Source organism: Drosophila pseudoobscura, chromosome 2, assembly GCF_009870125.1.
Source record: "Drosophila pseudoobscura strain MV-25-SWS-2005 chromosome 2, UCI_Dpse_MV25, whole genome shotgun sequence".
Classification (NCBI taxonomy): Eukaryota; Metazoa; Arthropoda; class Insecta; order Diptera; family Drosophilidae; genus Drosophila; species Drosophila pseudoobscura.
In genome coordinates, this window is record NC_046679.1 from 8,749,601 (window position 1) to 8,764,111 (window position 14,511).

Here is a 14,511-nt window from a genome sequence, read left to right on the forward strand (position 1 = left end):
AGACAAATGGCATGAATCTTCAAGAAGAATTTACAACCGTTAATATTTTCCGCCATTTACCTCAAGTAGTTGAACTATTTATATATAGGGGGGTCTTAAGTGGACTAAGTTCGGTTTTTCATCATACGCTATATTGATGTTGAGGAACCGAAATTGAGCCAAAATCCAATAGAAGCAGGTATTTAAAATATGCCAGTGAAGTAGAAAAAGAATTAATTAATGGGATAATATCTAGATATTCAACGGAATATCAAAAACGGGGAATATGTAAAACAGAACTTGAGTTAGTCAGTATATTTACGGTATTTTTTAAAAATATTTTGGTATAATTCCGACGGTTGGACGATATTAACGATATGTCCGCGGTCACACTGCTAGTGCGCGACATATAGAGCTGGAGAAACATCGATGTTTGCAGACATCGATGCTTACGATGTTTTGGGAGCAAAACATCGATGTTTTTTAAGTTTTCCATATATATATTTTATAATATGTATCTACGTAAAAAAACTTTGTAATTTTTGTAAACAGTAAAACATTAAATTTTACGAATTATCAAATACCTTTTTACACTACGTTGAGTTATTGAGTTTTTGGTAAAACTCAGTTTTTTTTACATAGGATAAGCATAGGGTGGTCTAGTGGTGGCAAAAAGTTTAGTTATGGTTACTTTTCAGTTACGTTTGTTCCATTTTCCTAATGTTTTCTGCCTGTTCTGCCCATCGCTGTGTCTGAGGGAAAAGGAGCAAAGATAAATCCTTAGATCAAACATATTAATAATAGTGTAAATGGCCTATAAGATGCTTCTAGTGTAAATCTAATCAAATCTAAAAACATCGATGTTTGAGAAAAAATATCGATGACAACGATGTTAACATCGATGCTTCTCCAGCACTAGCGACATAACCTCCTTTTCTAAATAAATTTTGTGCTGTGTACACGTGTTCTCCACAATGGCACCCGTCGAAAAAGCTAAGAAAGTCGCCAAATCGGCCAAGAAGGGCAAGAAGCACCCCCTCAACTCGTACCTGAAGGGCGGAATCTTGCGTTACTCCAAGGCTCAGGTGAGTAGCGTTCCAAACACATTGAAAACTCTGCAATTGAAGTTTCGCTTCGGTGTGACGCCTGGGTGACAAAGCGTGGTGGGGCCATAGCCCCACCGCATTGGATGGATATGTTTCTGCTGCAGCATGCTGATCGTGTGTGCTTGTTTTGATTGCAGATGTACAAGCGTCGTGCCCTGTACCGCCTGAAGGACAAGAAGAGCCCAGTGGTGCAGAAGGAGAAGGTGCCAATCACGAAGGTGAAGAAGATCGGTGGCCCCAAGAACGGCGGTGAGCGCACAGTTTTCCTGAACAAGTCGAAGGCTAACTACCCCACCAAGACCTTCGTGAAGAAGCGCGTCTCCAAGGCCAACTTCAGCGAGCACAAGCGAAACACTCGCCGCAACCTGAAGCCCGGTACCGTGCTCATCCTGCTGGCTGGTCGCCACCAGGGCAAGCGCGTCGTCCTGCTGAAGGTGCTGAACTCCGGCCTGCTCCTGGTCACCGGACCCTTCGCCCTCAACTCGTGCCCACTGCGTCGCATCTCCCAGCGCTTCGTCATCGGCACATCGTCGCGTGTGGACTTGGGCTCGTACAAGGTGCCCGAGCATCTGAACGACGGCTACTTCCGCCGCCTCAAGGCCAAGAAGGACAAGAAGTCTGGTGAGGCCGACATCTTCGCCGCTAAGAAGGAGCGCTTCGTGCCCAACGAGCAGCGCAAGAAGGACCAGAAGGAGGTGGACGGTGCCCTGCTGAAGCTCATCAAGGCCCATCCCCAGGGTAAATACTTCGGAAGGTACTTGCAGAACATGTTCGCCCTGCACTCCTCCCAATACCCACACCGCATGCGCTTCTAAGCGGTGGACCACCATGCAACTTCAATTTAAGGATTTTTAAATACTTTGTACAAGCCCGCTGGTTACAAAAACAACAACAAGATTTGTAAAATAAACATTACAAAATGGAACACTCTGTGTCGAGGTATGAAAGAACTAAGTGCGTCTCATTTATTTTCAGTCGCCTTTGGCTTTGCATCGGTCTCCTTGGTATCATCTGGGTATTGCGGGTCCAGTTTGAGGGCCGCCAGTAGCTTTCGTCTGCCATGGACATACAAAAGCATTTCGCGATACGATCGTGGCAGCACTTCGTCCACAATCTTGTCGGCCTTGTAGGTGAGGTAGAAGATATTCGTGGTCCTGTCCTCGCCACTCTGCACATCCCAGATGTGGGCCACCGTCATCAGCTGCACATAGTTCTTGTTCGTGTACACCACATAGGCGGTCATCTGCAGGAACGTGTTCACCCTCACGGGGCTCAAGAAGCTAATGTCGGAGATGCAATGGAGTATGGGACGGCCGCGCAGATAGATGCTAGCCATGATGAAGCTAATCTCGACGGCCTGCCGCATAATATAGCCCCCGAATATGGTATTCTGGGCGTTGCGATTCTCTGGGAATGGGGATATCATGGTGGTTTGCTGCGAGTCCTGCATCCATCGGCACTTGGGGGGCAGGACGCGGCGATTGAGATCCATGTTGTCCGGTATGGTGGTGCGCTTGAGCAGATTATACATAATGGCCTGCTCGTGTTCGCGCGGCGGAGAGTTGAGCACCGATTCGGTATGCGCTGCGCGACGCTGCTTCTGCCGCTGCTCGGCCTCCTTCCAGATGGCTTTCTCCGTCTCGTCGGCTGGCTTCAGGGGATTAACGGGGGCCGAGCCCGTGTTGGTGGCATTGCGTGCCACCATCAAAAAGAGGGCCCTGGTCACATCGATGTACTCGCCATCCGCCAGCTGCTGCACATAGATGGTGGTCTCCATGGAGCTGCGGCCTGTCCACGAAACGTGCCCACTCAGATGAATGTCATAATTGGCCTTGAGTCGTTCAATGTTGCTGAACTCCACCTTGTCCACGAGCAGCGTGACAAACGTGTATGGCAGCGGTACGTCCTTTGGGAGATTGGGCAGCAGCACATGGCGGTGACACAGCCACACTGCCATCATATCCAGCTCCTCCATGACACGTCCCATGCGAACCCTACCCAAATAATTGACATACCGCTCCCGTATATATTCATCCGAGCCGAGAGGCAGCACGACCGTGGTGTGGGAGTCCAGCATGCTGCGTGTCGGTAGCTCCTCGAGTTTTGGCTGGTACTTTAAGAGATGATCTCGCGGTTTGGGCACCGTATTGTAGCCGAAATCCACATCCACCCGTTCGCGGATGCTCTTCGCGACTGTGCACAGATGGAGGATAGGACCTTTGAGAGACCACTCTTCATTCCACTTTTGTCAGCACCTGTACTCACCATCCGCTAGGTTTCCCGAGCAGTGATCGGATGTCAACTTGACGGGGGAATCCTCTGATTTCTTCGTCCCATACTGCCTGCGATTATGGCTGGCAAAGAATGCGCAGGGCCTTAACGATCCTCTGGTGGTGTTTCTCTTTGCCAGAATTCTTCCCGCTCCACGAGCTATCAGACGATGCATTTTTCCGAGTAGTTTGCCTTTTGTTTGCTTGACACTGCCGTCTCGCCTGCTTGTTGAAAAACTATCACGTAATTAACACAGAACACATTTGCAAAAAGAGAACTTGCAGTACGCCCAGCAGGTGCAATGCAATACCTCAGAGAGTGGGAGAGACGGTGAGCACGTTGAGAGTTCGATTGTTAGAGCAGAAATTGACGTAGATGTTGCCTCAGCAGAGGGCCGCGCAGGGAGATCTAGTGCGAATCTAATCGCACATCTGTATGGGAAAGTTTTTTGGGCCCACAACAGCCTCTGTACGGCCCTGCACGAATTTTTATCAGATTAGAGGATTACATTTAATTAACACATTGGAGAGAGAACAGGGAATATCAATTATTATCTCATATCATATCATATCATTTAGCCTCGGTTAATTATCATTGGGTTATGTTTTACTACAGAAGTCTACTTCAGACCCATGCTGGCCTCAAACTTGCGGCGTCCCTGGATGTACCACATGGTCTCGTGGTAGGAGCGTGGCAGCACCTCGGTGACTGTGTCCGGCGCCGAGAAGGTGTAGTAGAATGTGTTTGTGGTGACCTGATTGCCCGTTTGCGTGTCTAGCACATCCGCCACGGTCATGATCTGCATATAGTTGAGGCTCGTGTAGACCACATAGGCCGTCATCTTGATGAAGCTGTCCACACCCACTGGCTTCTCGAAGCTGATGTCCGAAATGTGCTCCAGCTTGGGCCGCTTCTTGCAGTAGAGGAAGGCGGCCGCCCAACTTATCTCGCTGGCGCTACGCATCAGGAATCCCCCAAAGACTCGGTTATGGTGATTGCGATGCTCCGGGAACGAGGGTATGGTGCTCATCTGGTACGAGTCCGACATCCAGCGGCAGTTGGGCGGCAGAATGCGCTTGTTCAGCTCCAGAGTGGTGCTGGGCGTGGTCCGTTTGTACAGCTGATACATGAGCGTCTGCTCGGGATCGTTGGGCTCCACATTGAAGACGGACTCTGCGCAACGGATCTGGCGCTGACGCTTGCGATCTTTGCCTCCGGCCAGGATTACCTTCTCCTCATCGTTGGCCGGCTGAATGGGGTTGACTGGAGCCGCCGCGGTGTTGATAGCATTCCTGGCGGCCATCAGGAAGAGGGCCCGCGTCAGTTTCTGGTAGCTGCCATTCACCATTTGCTCCAGCCACACCACAACCTCAATGGAGCTGGTGCCCACCCATGAGACATGACCAGACAGACGAATATCCTCGGTGCCGGAGGCCTTCAGCTTGGTGAAATCGATGCGATCCACGAGTATGGTCACAAACGTATATGGCAGATGCACACCCTCCGGCAGATTGGGCAGCTTCAAATGCTTGTGACAGCACCAGGCTGTAAAAGATGGAAAGCTGAGCAAATTGATGGACCTTTTGATGGTTTCCCCATTTACCAGCAAACATGTCCATATCCTCCAACAGCCTTCCCAAGCGCACACTGCCCAGATAGTTCACGTACTTGTCCTGCAGTGTACGGTCCGTGCTCAGGGGTAGAATGGCCGACGTGAAAGAGTCCTGCATGGCGCGTGCCGGCAGATCCTCCAGCTTGGGCTGATACTTGAGCAAATGCTCGCGAGACTTGGGCAGCGGATGGTAGCCCGGCTCCAGGCCCAATCTCTTCATCATCTCCAGCTTGACTACAATGGAAAATCCAGGTGTGACAAAGCGTTCACAAAGAATATGGCACAGTTTTTCTTACTCTCGGCCATGGTGCCGGAATCATTGGCCACCGCCGATTGCTTGATGTGCGTCGGCGGTGAGTAATGACGTCTGTTGGGAGGGAGATACACATCTGATTATAGCTGCAAATCATTCAAGATTTTCGTTATCGATTCGACTCTCACCTGGACACCGTACAGACAGCGGGCGACACCTCAAAGCGATGTCTGGTCTGGCCAGCAGCTCTGCTGACCAAACCCCAGCCCTTTCGTGCTCCCAACAGCGAACGCAGCATTTTTTATATTCTTTAAATCTACACTTTTTTGTCTGCCAAAAATTCCATCACCTGGAAGAAACAGCTGATGGGCACAGTGGGCCACAATCGAATGATTTAAGAATGGCAACGAGTTTTCAGAGCAGAACCTAGACCCAACAGGAATACAAATAAATCATATATAAAGCAGGTTTCAAGCTAAGATTTACCATTTGTACGTATATAATTGCATTTTGCTTGCTTTTTCCAACCAGTGTTTCCACTGTGCAGCGATAGCGATAAATATGACGTCATCGGACAGGCTGTTAATTTTAAATTTGAAAATACAATTTTTCTCAATTAACACAATTTGCAGCTCTTTGGGTAAATGAGTGGTAATTGGTAATTAAACTTAAAATTGCGAGGGGAATGACGCTCCAGGTCGATACTGGAGCTGCATCGACTAATAACTGTCAAACTAACTGTCACTTGGCCTAGGCCTTGTCAAATTTTTTTTCCAGCTCGACTCACTAGATTAAAAATATTTTAGGGAAAGATTTGGAAAAAAAAAAAAATAGTAATGCAGTCGCCAGTGCCAGTACCAGTTCTCGTTGCAGCCAGCAGTGGCGAGAAAGGGCTAAAGGGCATTGTGGCCGGAGGTATTACTGGTGGGCTGGAAATTCTCATCACATATCCCACGGAGTTCGTGAAGACCCAATTGCAGCTGGACGAAAAGGGGGAAATGAAGAAGTTCAATGGAATCGCCGACTGTGTGAAGAAAACGGTCAAGCAGAATGGATTCTCTGGCCTCTATCGAGGCTTGAGCGTCTTGCTGTTGGGCAGCATTCCGAAAAGCGCCGCCAGGTAAGCAGCAGCCTCTTATAAGGGCATAGATTGATCATTTGAATGGACACGACTGCGGATAGGTTCGGTGCCTTTGAGTTCTTCAGCAATAAGATGCGTGATGAGAGTGGCGAGCTACCCATGACAAGACGCTTCTTTTGCGGCATGCTGGCTGGCATGACCGAGGCGGTGGTGGCCGTCACACCCATGGAGACGATCAAGGTGCGCTTCATCAACGATCAACGAAGCGCAAAGCCCAAGTTCAAGGGACTGTTTCATGGTGTGGGCCAGATCGTCAAGAGTGACGGTAACTATCATTAGGATTACCATAGACGTCTATTTTTGATTGCCACTCTGTTGCTGTAGGAATTGGTGGGATCTACAAGGGACTGCCAGCCACTGTGATGAAGCAGGGCTCCAATCAGGCCATTCGTTTCTTTGTGCTCTTTTCGCTGAAGGACTTGTACACTGGCAGAGACAAGACAAAGACGGTGCCAAAACCGTTGGTTGGAGTGTTTGGAGCCATTGCCGGTGCCGCATCGGTGTTTGGCAATAATCCCCTCGATGTGGTCAAGACACGAATGCAGAGCTTGGATTCCGCCAGATACAAGAACACACTGGACTGCGCCATCCAGGTCCTACGTCAGGAGGGTCCCATGGCCTTTTACAAAGGAACAGTGCCGCGCCTGGGCAGAGTCTGTCTCGATGTGGCTATTACATTCATGATCTACGATACGATCATGGATGTGTTTAATTTGTTTTGGAAATAAATCTTATTATTCAATGTATTATTATTATTATATTTCCATGAGAATAGAAGGATAAGAAAGGCATATATCCACGCCTAGAGCTTCAATTCTTTGAGGGCAAAGTTAAGCACAACAGGCAGCAGGCCAGCCTCTTCCAAATCCAGTATCTGTTGCCGTAGATTTTCCCCTTGGCGGCTCGAAATTAGCTGCAAATACATTCACATTTAAAGACAGTTCTCTTGCTATAAGTTAACAATAGTAAACCCACCTTTTTGATCTTTTCGCGTTGCTCTGAGCTCTGACAGAAGCTGAGTATGGCCGCTGCCATGTGGGGTCGATGAATCAGGATACACAGCTCGGCAAACTGTATGAGATTCAGGGCATGCACCACTGGGCAGCCTTGCAGCCGCAACAGGGTCTTGTTGAGCTGCTCTTCCTGAGCAAAGGAACGCGTCTGCACGGCATTCTTCAGAGGATGACAGAGCACATAGTCCCAGGCCAGAGCCAGTCCATCCAGATGCAACAGCTGTGGCTTGCAGCTGAGTACATCCAGCAGGGCATTCAGTTCGCGCAGCATATGAAACATCACCATACGCTTGAGGATGCCATTCCAGATCTTGGGCAGATGTATATCGAAGCCTAGGCAGATGTTGGCCATCACCTCAAGGGAGAGCGGATTCTCAGCATTGCGCTGCCATATAAACTTCAGAATATCGATCTTGTTGAAGTGATCATCGGCGAACTTGTCAATGTTCGACTTGTAGCCGAGGGCCTTCAGCTCGTGGACGCACTTGATCGTGATAAACTGTCGCTGGCTGATCGTGTTCGTGAAGGAGTTGCTGCCATCGTTGAGCTTCGAATAGCACTCGTACATCTGCAGCTGGGTTGAGGTGTTCACGGAGCTATCACAGATAGAGGTAGACAGATCTTGTCATATGTTCCATAAATACTAAATGTTATATGTTATTCTTACCCTCCCTTGAATATCAGGCCCACCAGAAACTTGACCGCCTCCGATTTGGGCCAGCTGCTGAGTATGTAAAATGCACGCACCACATTCTCGCTGGCATCATCGTTGCTGCTGCCGCCGTTGCTGCCGTTGGTGTCGCCTCCACCGTTCTGATCGGACCAGTTCTGATCTTCCATAAATGTCTCCTCCAGCATAGTGCTATCAGCCGGCTCCATGGTCACCGAGAGCCACTTCTGCAGCAGACGGAACTGTATGGAGCCCAGATTGAGATCGTGCAGCTTGGCTATCTCCGTGACCAAGGCATTGATGTCCACCTTGCTGGACTTGATGATCAGCTCGTGGTGGTAGAGGCTGTGTATCAGCTCCGTGGGATTCTCCACCAGTCGCAGCAGCTTCTCGTCGGTCAGGCCATAGATATACAGCAAGTGTTGTGTCTTCTGTATGGGATAGCGCCGCTTGACCTTGGCCACCTGCTCCTGACTCTTGGCATCGGTGATCAGATGGCCGTTCTCCTTGATAAAGTTCCAGCACTCGTAGGAGGCCTCCACCATGTCCGCCCCATCGCGGGCATAGTTCGACACAAAGTAGAGTATGAGAAAGGCCTTGTTCGGATTATGCACCTTCTTGACGAGCCGCAGTATGGACTTCAGAAAGGCATTGTTTGTGGGATGCAGACTCCATGATTCCGACTCGTTCTTGGACTTGTATTCGGATATTGAATTCTTCACGGCCGACATGCAGAAGTAGTCACAGTTCTGGTTACTGTCCTTGGAGCCCTTGAGGGCCGTATACATTTGGATAAGCGGGAACCAGCTCTGACAGTTGTCCACATTCAGTTCGCTATCTGTACGAGGAGCCAGAATAAATAAAGAAGCCCCACTGAGGGCCGTAAACCTAGCCTATTTATTCAGCCACATACCAAGTATATCCTTTAGCGGTTGCTCGACTATCGGCTTGAAGGGCAAGCGATAGCGTGAGATTTTCGGTAGGACACCATTCTCCCGCTGGGATTTGAGCCACATGTCTGTCTCCAGTTGGCCCGGACGATTGCGTCGTCGCGTGATCATCTTGTGGCGCAGAAAGTGTAAGATATTTGTCCATATCTCCATCTCTTTGGGGGCAGCATCAAAGAACATCAAGATGTTGATGACGCACATGTACAGCTCATAGAAATAGATGTTGATCTGCAAAAAAAGGGAAGGGCTTAGAGGAAGGCGTGCCCTTCTCGAGCTGAGAACCGCACCTCTTCGATAAACTGCTTTAGCTTGGAGGTAAAGAGTTCCACATTCTTGATCTCATTGATGTACGGCTGGCACATCTCCCGCATCTCCTGGGCGCTGCTCAGCATGACCAGTTCCTCGTCGCCGAAGGTGTCCCGCTTGATCTCGAACCGCAGCTCCTGGGCATTCAGTATGCTTAGAATTTGGGTGATCAGAATCTTCTGATAGTCAAAGCCAAAGTCACGGCTCATGCGCTCCAGCAGCTGCACGTCCAGCTGCTTGTTGTGGAACTCCTTCAGCAGATGCTCAATGTTGTCCATGTCCGCATTGAACTTTCCCTTGATCCGGGGATCCTGCTGGCAGAACTCCAGGTAATAGTATAGTTTGAGGCGCCTGCAAACAACAACAGAAGATAAATAACCAAATGAAGAGAGAAGAATGAAGAATTAAGCTTTGAAACCCACTTGGCGCGTATCATTTGCACGTTGTCCGCGTCCTCAATGTGTTCGTTGTACATGGCGGAGAGCGTTAGGAAGTTGATCTTCTGCTGATCGGTCTTCACCTCCGTAGAGAGCTTCTCGAGCATGGCCACGGACTCGCCATCGGCCACCAGCATGCTGAACAGCTCGAGGAAGTTTGCATCCTTGTTGCTCATCGCATTACGGAATATCCGCCTCAGCTGCAGCGTGATGAAGCGTTCATTGATGATCCTCTTCTTTCTGCAGTTCTGCTTCTGATAATCCAACAGATACTGCGACATCACATACCACACATCGTGCTCCTTGGCCTTGGTCAGGTACTCCAGCGACACAAAGAAGTCGGCGCGTGCCCCATCGATGTCTTCCTTGACATTCTCCGCCAGTGATTGGCGCACTTGCATGAGCAGGGAATTATTTGGCTCCGTCTCAGTAATCATCACGAGGAGAGTGCGTGCCAAGAACTTGACGATCGGCAGGCGACCACTGATGTTCCTCTGCAACAAAAAGGAAATCTCTGTGGGTTAAATCTTGCCTGAGAGGATCAACAATAGACTACTACCTTCTTCTGCGGCTGCTGTACTGGCTGCACTTCCACCTCATCGAACATGGACACCGAGTAGCGTTTCTTCGCTGATGGCGGCGGCAGCAGCTGCTGCGACAGAGGCTTCACATCAAACGACCCATTGAGGGCACTCGTAAAGTTGAGCGTTGTCTCGCCCAGAGCCATTGGCGTGCCGTCCAGGGCGCGACATATGTGCTCGTTAATCGTCTGCTCCTTGCCATTGTAGTACGTTGCGATGGCATCCAAGGGATAGTGAATGACAGCCACACGAATGTACTTTATGAGATCCACAAGATCCCGACGACGGCTGCGTTCATGCAGCAAGGCAGACGTCAGCAGATCATACGCGAGGGGGAAGCTCAGGGGATCACTTTCGGTGATCAGTTGCAGCGAGGATGGAGAGTCTGCAAAAGGTACAAGGATATAAGCCAATTTCAGACATCCTTTAGATGCACTACCCACCCTGATTGTTGCCCTTGGCCGATTCAATTTGCTGGACAATCAACTCCAATGCCAGGTTGATGAAGTCATCGCTGTTGCCCGGCACACAGTCGATGAACTGCAGCACATGGTAGGCCAAGGCACAGCTGAGGGGCAGACATGCCACACGCTGGCACAGCCGTTGCATCCCAAACACCTTTGAGAGATCCAGGGCCGTGCAGAGTTCGCTCATTTCGCTGGCTATAAAGGCGGACACATTCAGCGTGGCCTGAGCCCGCTCAATGATCCGCTCTATGGCCTCGTCAAGGAGCTCGTGGCGCCGAAGCAGAGGGATAAGCTCGCCGCTGCAGCTCAGCTCAATGTTGAATTTCTCGTGTAGATGGAAGCGATGCTTGATGATCAGGTAGCGACGCTCGTACACAGATTCGACGTGGGGCAGGAACAGTTTAAAGAGTTCCAGGACATTCAGGTGCTCTTGGACTTTGACTTCGTTGATGAACGACGCAGAGGAGCTGTTCTCCAGCAGATTGGCAAAGATCTCCACCACATCGCGTCGATGCTTGTCGTTCTTTTCGCTGCCCAGAGTCTTGAAGAACTCGTAGGCCATCTCGATTTGTCCCCGTCTGGCCATCTGGTAGCAGCAGTTGAAATTGGCGCTGATCGAGATCTCTGGCGCCGCCTTGGTTAGTGTGCGAATATCATCCAGCATGTCCGGGAGATTCAGCTTGACGATGCGCATCATGAACAGCTCCAGATTGATGTCCGCCGAGCTGTCTGCCGGCCAGCCGTACTTGACTTTCATGATCTTGATCACCTGTATCTCGTACTCGGCATTGATCTTCATGGCCAGCGGGTGCGTGGAGGTGCGCAGCTTGATCAGCGGCCCCAGGGCCTCGGGCCAAGGCACAGGGGCATTCTGCAGCACCGACAGGGCGCATTCCAAGCGACTGTCCTCGTTGTGCAGCAGCTCGATGCAGGCCATTGCACGCTCCAGCCATTTGCTGGACGACTGACGACTGGCCACCAGCTGGGCGATGTACTGCTTGATCACGGCCAGCGGCTGGCGTCCCTTCTCCTGGAATATGGGGTACATAAAGTCCTTCACCAGCCGCTGCAGCTTATCCAGCTGCACATGCTGCAGTATGCTCAGGGCAGTGGCATCAATCGAGTCCTGCATGTAGTTGTCCAATGTAAAACCCATGTTATAGTTGGTCTTCAGCACAAACAAATCCTGCAGTGCATTGACCAGGTCCCGCAGCTTTCCCACATTCCGTTCCTGCTGCCGTCGCACATCGCTGCAAAAAGGTAAACACAGATCGTATATGGTATATGGCTGGGGATTGTCCATCTCTAATGGAACTTACGAATATGTAAATTGAATTTCCTCGAATATTTCCAAGATTTTGGTTGAGAACTCGAGTCCAATGTTTGGCCAATGTGTGTTGTACTGAAGTTTGCGCGTCATCTCAATGCTCCAGTCGGTTATGAATGGCATAATGCTGGGATGAGTATTGCTGACCATCGGTATAAACTGACGTAGCCACTGGACAATGTTAAAGGGCTTGGTGTTGCTCGGTATGAAGCCGAGCAGCGTGCGCAGCTCATCCTCGTTGAGGTGCGGCAGAATGCTGCTCGAGTGCCGGCGCCAGATGAGGCAGGCCGTGGGCATATCGGTGTTGAACAGCGACTTGACCACACGCACCAAATTGTTGTCGTAGATGAACTTTTGCCAATCGCTGTTGCACTCGTACGGATCGGTGATGGCCAGAGTCTTGAGACGATGCAGTTGCTCGTCAATCTCCAGCATATCCTCTTCATCCTCCTGGAAAGAGAGTACATTTAAGAGCGAACCCACGAGCAAATAAATCCCAGACTAAAATCTCACCTCAAAGCTCAAACGCTTTTGGATCTCGCGCAGATAGCGCTCTAGAATGTGTCGCGAACTCAGATTGATCATCCGATTGTTCTTAATAAACGCTTTGCTCTCAATCTGCGAGAGCAACTCTAGAAGGGTCTGGAATTTGGCATCCCCCTCGGGGGCTTTCAAATGGGAATCAGAGTTGCAGAGCTCCACCAGAATACGCTTGGCCCTGGCCTCAAAGATTGGCTGCAGGCACAGCTCGAATTGCTTGCCAAACTCCTCTGCCTCCTCCAGCCGGCCCTTGGCCACGAGTTTCTTGAACCGATCACTGGGATCCGTCTCCGAAACGAGCATCATTTCCACCATGGAGGGCAGACTGCTTTTGTTCGCCTCCTTGGCTGCCAAATAGTACAGATTTACGGCACACTTTGGCTGGCGCACCAGCCAGGCGTGCTCTGGCACTTCCACCTCGTTTTTGCATCTCAGAGCTGTAAGGATCATCAAGGATAAACCAACACATAGCTTGACAAATCATATATCTTACAAGGATACTCCACAATTTTCATTAGGCGCCCCTCGTCCGTTGGCTTGGTTAGTATCTGAAGCTCAATGCTCTCCTCGCTGCACTCCATGACGAGCAAATCCTCGATCAACAAGTTCCGACCCTGCGACGATTGGCACAAATTCACAGTGCGCGTGTACGGACAGATGTCCAGCAGATGACCGGAGGTGGTCAGAGCAATCCTAAGGCAAACAGAGAACAGAATAAAAGAACAAGCCTACGGCTGACTATCGTTTCCAGAACTTACACACAACCATCCAGATTGTAGATATGCTTAAGGCTGCCATAATGAGCAGGCAGACTAATGCGGGTCACATCATTGGAATTCGTCTTGAAGTTTGCCGTGCCCAGATCCCCGTAGATGATCAAAGCGTGATCGGCACCACGATCTTCCTGATTATTCTGTGCGGAAATGTGACCAGCCGGCGACAGCTGCTGGAAAAGTACAGCGCAGTCGACATTTCCCGACGGGCGGCCCTTGGAAATCCGCTTGATGGTGACATCGTCGAGAATGGCCTTCTCACAGGCAATCGTCTCGTTGTCATTGAGGGTTATATTCGCCACAGACTCCAAGGTGGCTTCATCAATTTCGCTCAAGCTAAAGAAGCAGTCTTCCGTCATTTCAGTCAAAAGGAATCCCTCTATGCGATGACTCACCCATAGATGCTGCCATTTTTGCAGGTGAAGTAAAATTGCTGATCGCATTGATGGATGCTCCTGAAGGTGCCACCACCCGAGAGGCTCACATCTTCCAGGTTCACGCAAACGCTGAACAGAAGCACTCCCTTGATGAACACACCATGCACTTCGCCATCGCTGAGCCCGCACACAATCAGATTGCCGCTGCTGGAGATGGCAATGGCTTCAATTTGGGAACTGAAACTGAGGAAACTGCACTTGGCCACCAGCTCGTCCTCCAGCAGCAGGAGGCTCTTGTCTATGGATATCACCATTTTGCCACATTGCACTGATGCCAAAACCTCTGGGTATTTCTCGACCTAAAAATAAAAAAATGTTTAGCATAGCTAACTGTTGATTCGTTTGAATTGCGGCCATTACCTCCTCCTCGCTGCTAATCCGGAACATGCCCCTCGAGGAGAACACATTCGAAATTGTCTCATCTTCACAAGGGGATGCCTCAAAGTTGCTCCACATCCTGCAGTAGTTTGCTTCGATTTTAATTAAGAAATTGCACAAAATTTAAACAAACAGCGCCAAATAAACAAGCGTCACCCTCTCTAGAGATGGGATTCCATTGATAACAAAACAGGTTATCGGTAGGATCTAATAGAGGAGAAATCATTTGATAATGTTTGCAATTATTATTTAATTAAACTGAAAATAGCC

General features: G+C 49.8%; 5 protein-coding genes across 5 annotated transcripts; 2 read left to right on the plus strand and 3 right to left on the minus strand.

The window, feature by feature from the left end:
* The first annotated feature begins 894 nt into the window (after window positions 1-894).
* Window positions 895-2,035, plus strand: RpL6 (ribosomal protein L6). Its single transcript, XM_001358227.4, has 2 exons — window positions 895-1,064; window positions 1,223-2,035. Exons 1-2 carry the CDS (start codon window positions 954-956, stop codon window positions 1,898-1,900), a joined length of 789 nt encoding a protein of 262 aa, XP_001358264.3. The 5' UTR covers window positions 895-953; the 3' UTR covers window positions 1,901-2,035.
* Window positions 2,016-3,619, minus strand: LOC6897050 (acyl-coenzyme A thioesterase 9, mitochondrial). Its single transcript, XM_002137198.3, has 2 exons — window positions 3,351-3,619; window positions 2,016-3,278 (listed from the first exon to the last, which is right to left on the minus strand). The coding sequence occupies exons 1-2, from the start codon at window positions 3,529-3,531 to the stop codon at window positions 2,047-2,049; spliced, it is 1,413 nt and encodes a 470-aa protein (XP_002137234.2). The 5' UTR covers window positions 3,532-3,619; the 3' UTR covers window positions 2,016-2,046.
* Window positions 3,620-3,888: 269 nt separating this feature from the next.
* On the minus strand, window positions 3,889-5,842 carry LOC6897051 (acyl-coenzyme A thioesterase 9, mitochondrial-like). The gene is made up of 5 exons (XM_002137199.3): window positions 5,708-5,842; window positions 5,410-5,647; window positions 5,265-5,335; window positions 4,960-5,202; window positions 3,889-4,901 (listed from the first exon to the last, which is right to left on the minus strand). The coding sequence occupies exons 2-5, from the start codon at window positions 5,517-5,519 to the stop codon at window positions 3,976-3,978; spliced, it is 1,350 nt and encodes a 449-aa protein (XP_002137235.2). The 5' UTR covers window positions 5,520-5,647; window positions 5,708-5,842; the 3' UTR covers window positions 3,889-3,975.
* A 186-nt stretch (window positions 5,843-6,028) lies between these two features.
* On the plus strand, window positions 6,029-7,108 carry LOC6897052 (putative tricarboxylate transport protein, mitochondrial). The gene is made up of 3 exons (XM_002137200.3): window positions 6,029-6,341; window positions 6,404-6,627; window positions 6,687-7,108. The coding sequence occupies exons 1-3, from the start codon at window positions 6,058-6,060 to the stop codon at window positions 7,088-7,090; spliced, it is 912 nt and encodes a 303-aa protein (XP_002137236.2). The 5' UTR covers window positions 6,029-6,057; the 3' UTR covers window positions 7,091-7,108.
* rod (rough deal) lies at window positions 7,105-14,437 on the minus strand. The gene is made up of 14 exons (XM_001358228.4): window positions 14,224-14,437; window positions 13,822-14,162; window positions 13,412-13,762; window positions 13,147-13,346; window positions 12,627-13,090; window positions 12,106-12,563; window positions 10,763-12,036; window positions 10,298-10,704; window positions 9,724-10,232; window positions 9,283-9,652; window positions 8,959-9,223; window positions 8,043-8,883; window positions 7,338-7,971; window positions 7,105-7,275 (listed from the first exon to the last, which is right to left on the minus strand). The coding sequence occupies exons 1-14, from the start codon at window positions 14,317-14,319 to the stop codon at window positions 7,165-7,167; spliced, it is 6,321 nt and encodes a 2,106-aa protein (XP_001358265.2). The 5' UTR covers window positions 14,320-14,437; the 3' UTR covers window positions 7,105-7,164.
* Window positions 14,438-14,511: the final 74 nt, after the last annotated feature.

What these genes read in the sequence shown, in the direction of transcription:
- RpL6 (XM_001358227.4), top strand. Translation starts at nt 954, where the DNA reads ATGGCACCCGTCGAAAAAGCTAAGAAAGTCGCCAAATCGGCCAAGAAG. An exon ending in TGCGTTACTCCAAGGCTCAG is followed by an intron (nt 1,065 to 1,222) that starts GTGAGTAGCGTT and finishes TTTTGATTGCAG; the next exon opens with ATGTACAAGCGTCGTGCCCT.
- LOC6897050 (XM_002137198.3), bottom strand. Translation starts at nt 3,531, where the DNA reads ATGCATCGTCTGATAGCTCGTGGAGCGGGAAGAATTCTGGCAAAGAGA. An exon ending in CTCGGGAAACCTAGCGGATG is followed by an intron (nt 3,279 to 3,350) that starts GTGAGTACAGGT and finishes ATCTGTGCACAG; the next exon opens with TCGCGAAGAGCATCCGCGAA.
- LOC6897051 (XM_002137199.3), bottom strand. Translation starts at nt 5,519, where the DNA reads ATGCTGCGTTCGCTGTTGGGAGCACGAAAGGGCTGGGGTTTGGTCAGC. An exon ending in TTCCGGCACCATGGCCGAGA is followed by an intron (nt 5,203 to 5,264) that starts GTAAGAAAAACT and finishes TTTCCATTGTAG; the next exon opens with TCAAGCTGGAGATGATGAAG. An exon ending in GGATATGGACATGTTTGCTG is followed by an intron (nt 4,902 to 4,959) that starts GTAAATGGGGAA and finishes CATCTTTTACAG; the next exon opens with CCTGGTGCTGTCACAAGCAT.
- LOC6897052 (XM_002137200.3), top strand. Translation starts at nt 6,058, where the DNA reads ATGCAGTCGCCAGTGCCAGTACCAGTTCTCGTTGCAGCCAGCAGTGGC. An exon ending in ATTCCGAAAAGCGCCGCCAG is followed by an intron (nt 6,342 to 6,403) that starts GTAAGCAGCAGC and finishes GACTGCGGATAG; the next exon opens with GTTCGGTGCCTTTGAGTTCT. An exon ending in CCAGATCGTCAAGAGTGACG is followed by an intron (nt 6,628 to 6,686) that starts GTAACTATCATT and finishes CTGTTGCTGTAG; the next exon opens with GAATTGGTGGGATCTACAAG.
- rod (XM_001358228.4), bottom strand. Translation starts at nt 14,319, where the DNA reads ATGTGGAGCAACTTTGAGGCATCCCCTTGTGAAGATGAGACAATTTCG. An exon ending in TACAGCAGCCGCAGAAGAAG is followed by an intron (nt 10,233 to 10,297) that starts GTAGTAGTCTAT and finishes TTTTTGTTGCAG; the next exon opens with AGGAACATCAGTGGTCGCCT. An exon ending in GGCCTGATATTCAAGGGAGG is followed by an intron (nt 7,972 to 8,042) that starts GTAAGAATAACA and finishes TATCTGTGATAG; the next exon opens with CTCCGTGAACACCTCAACCC.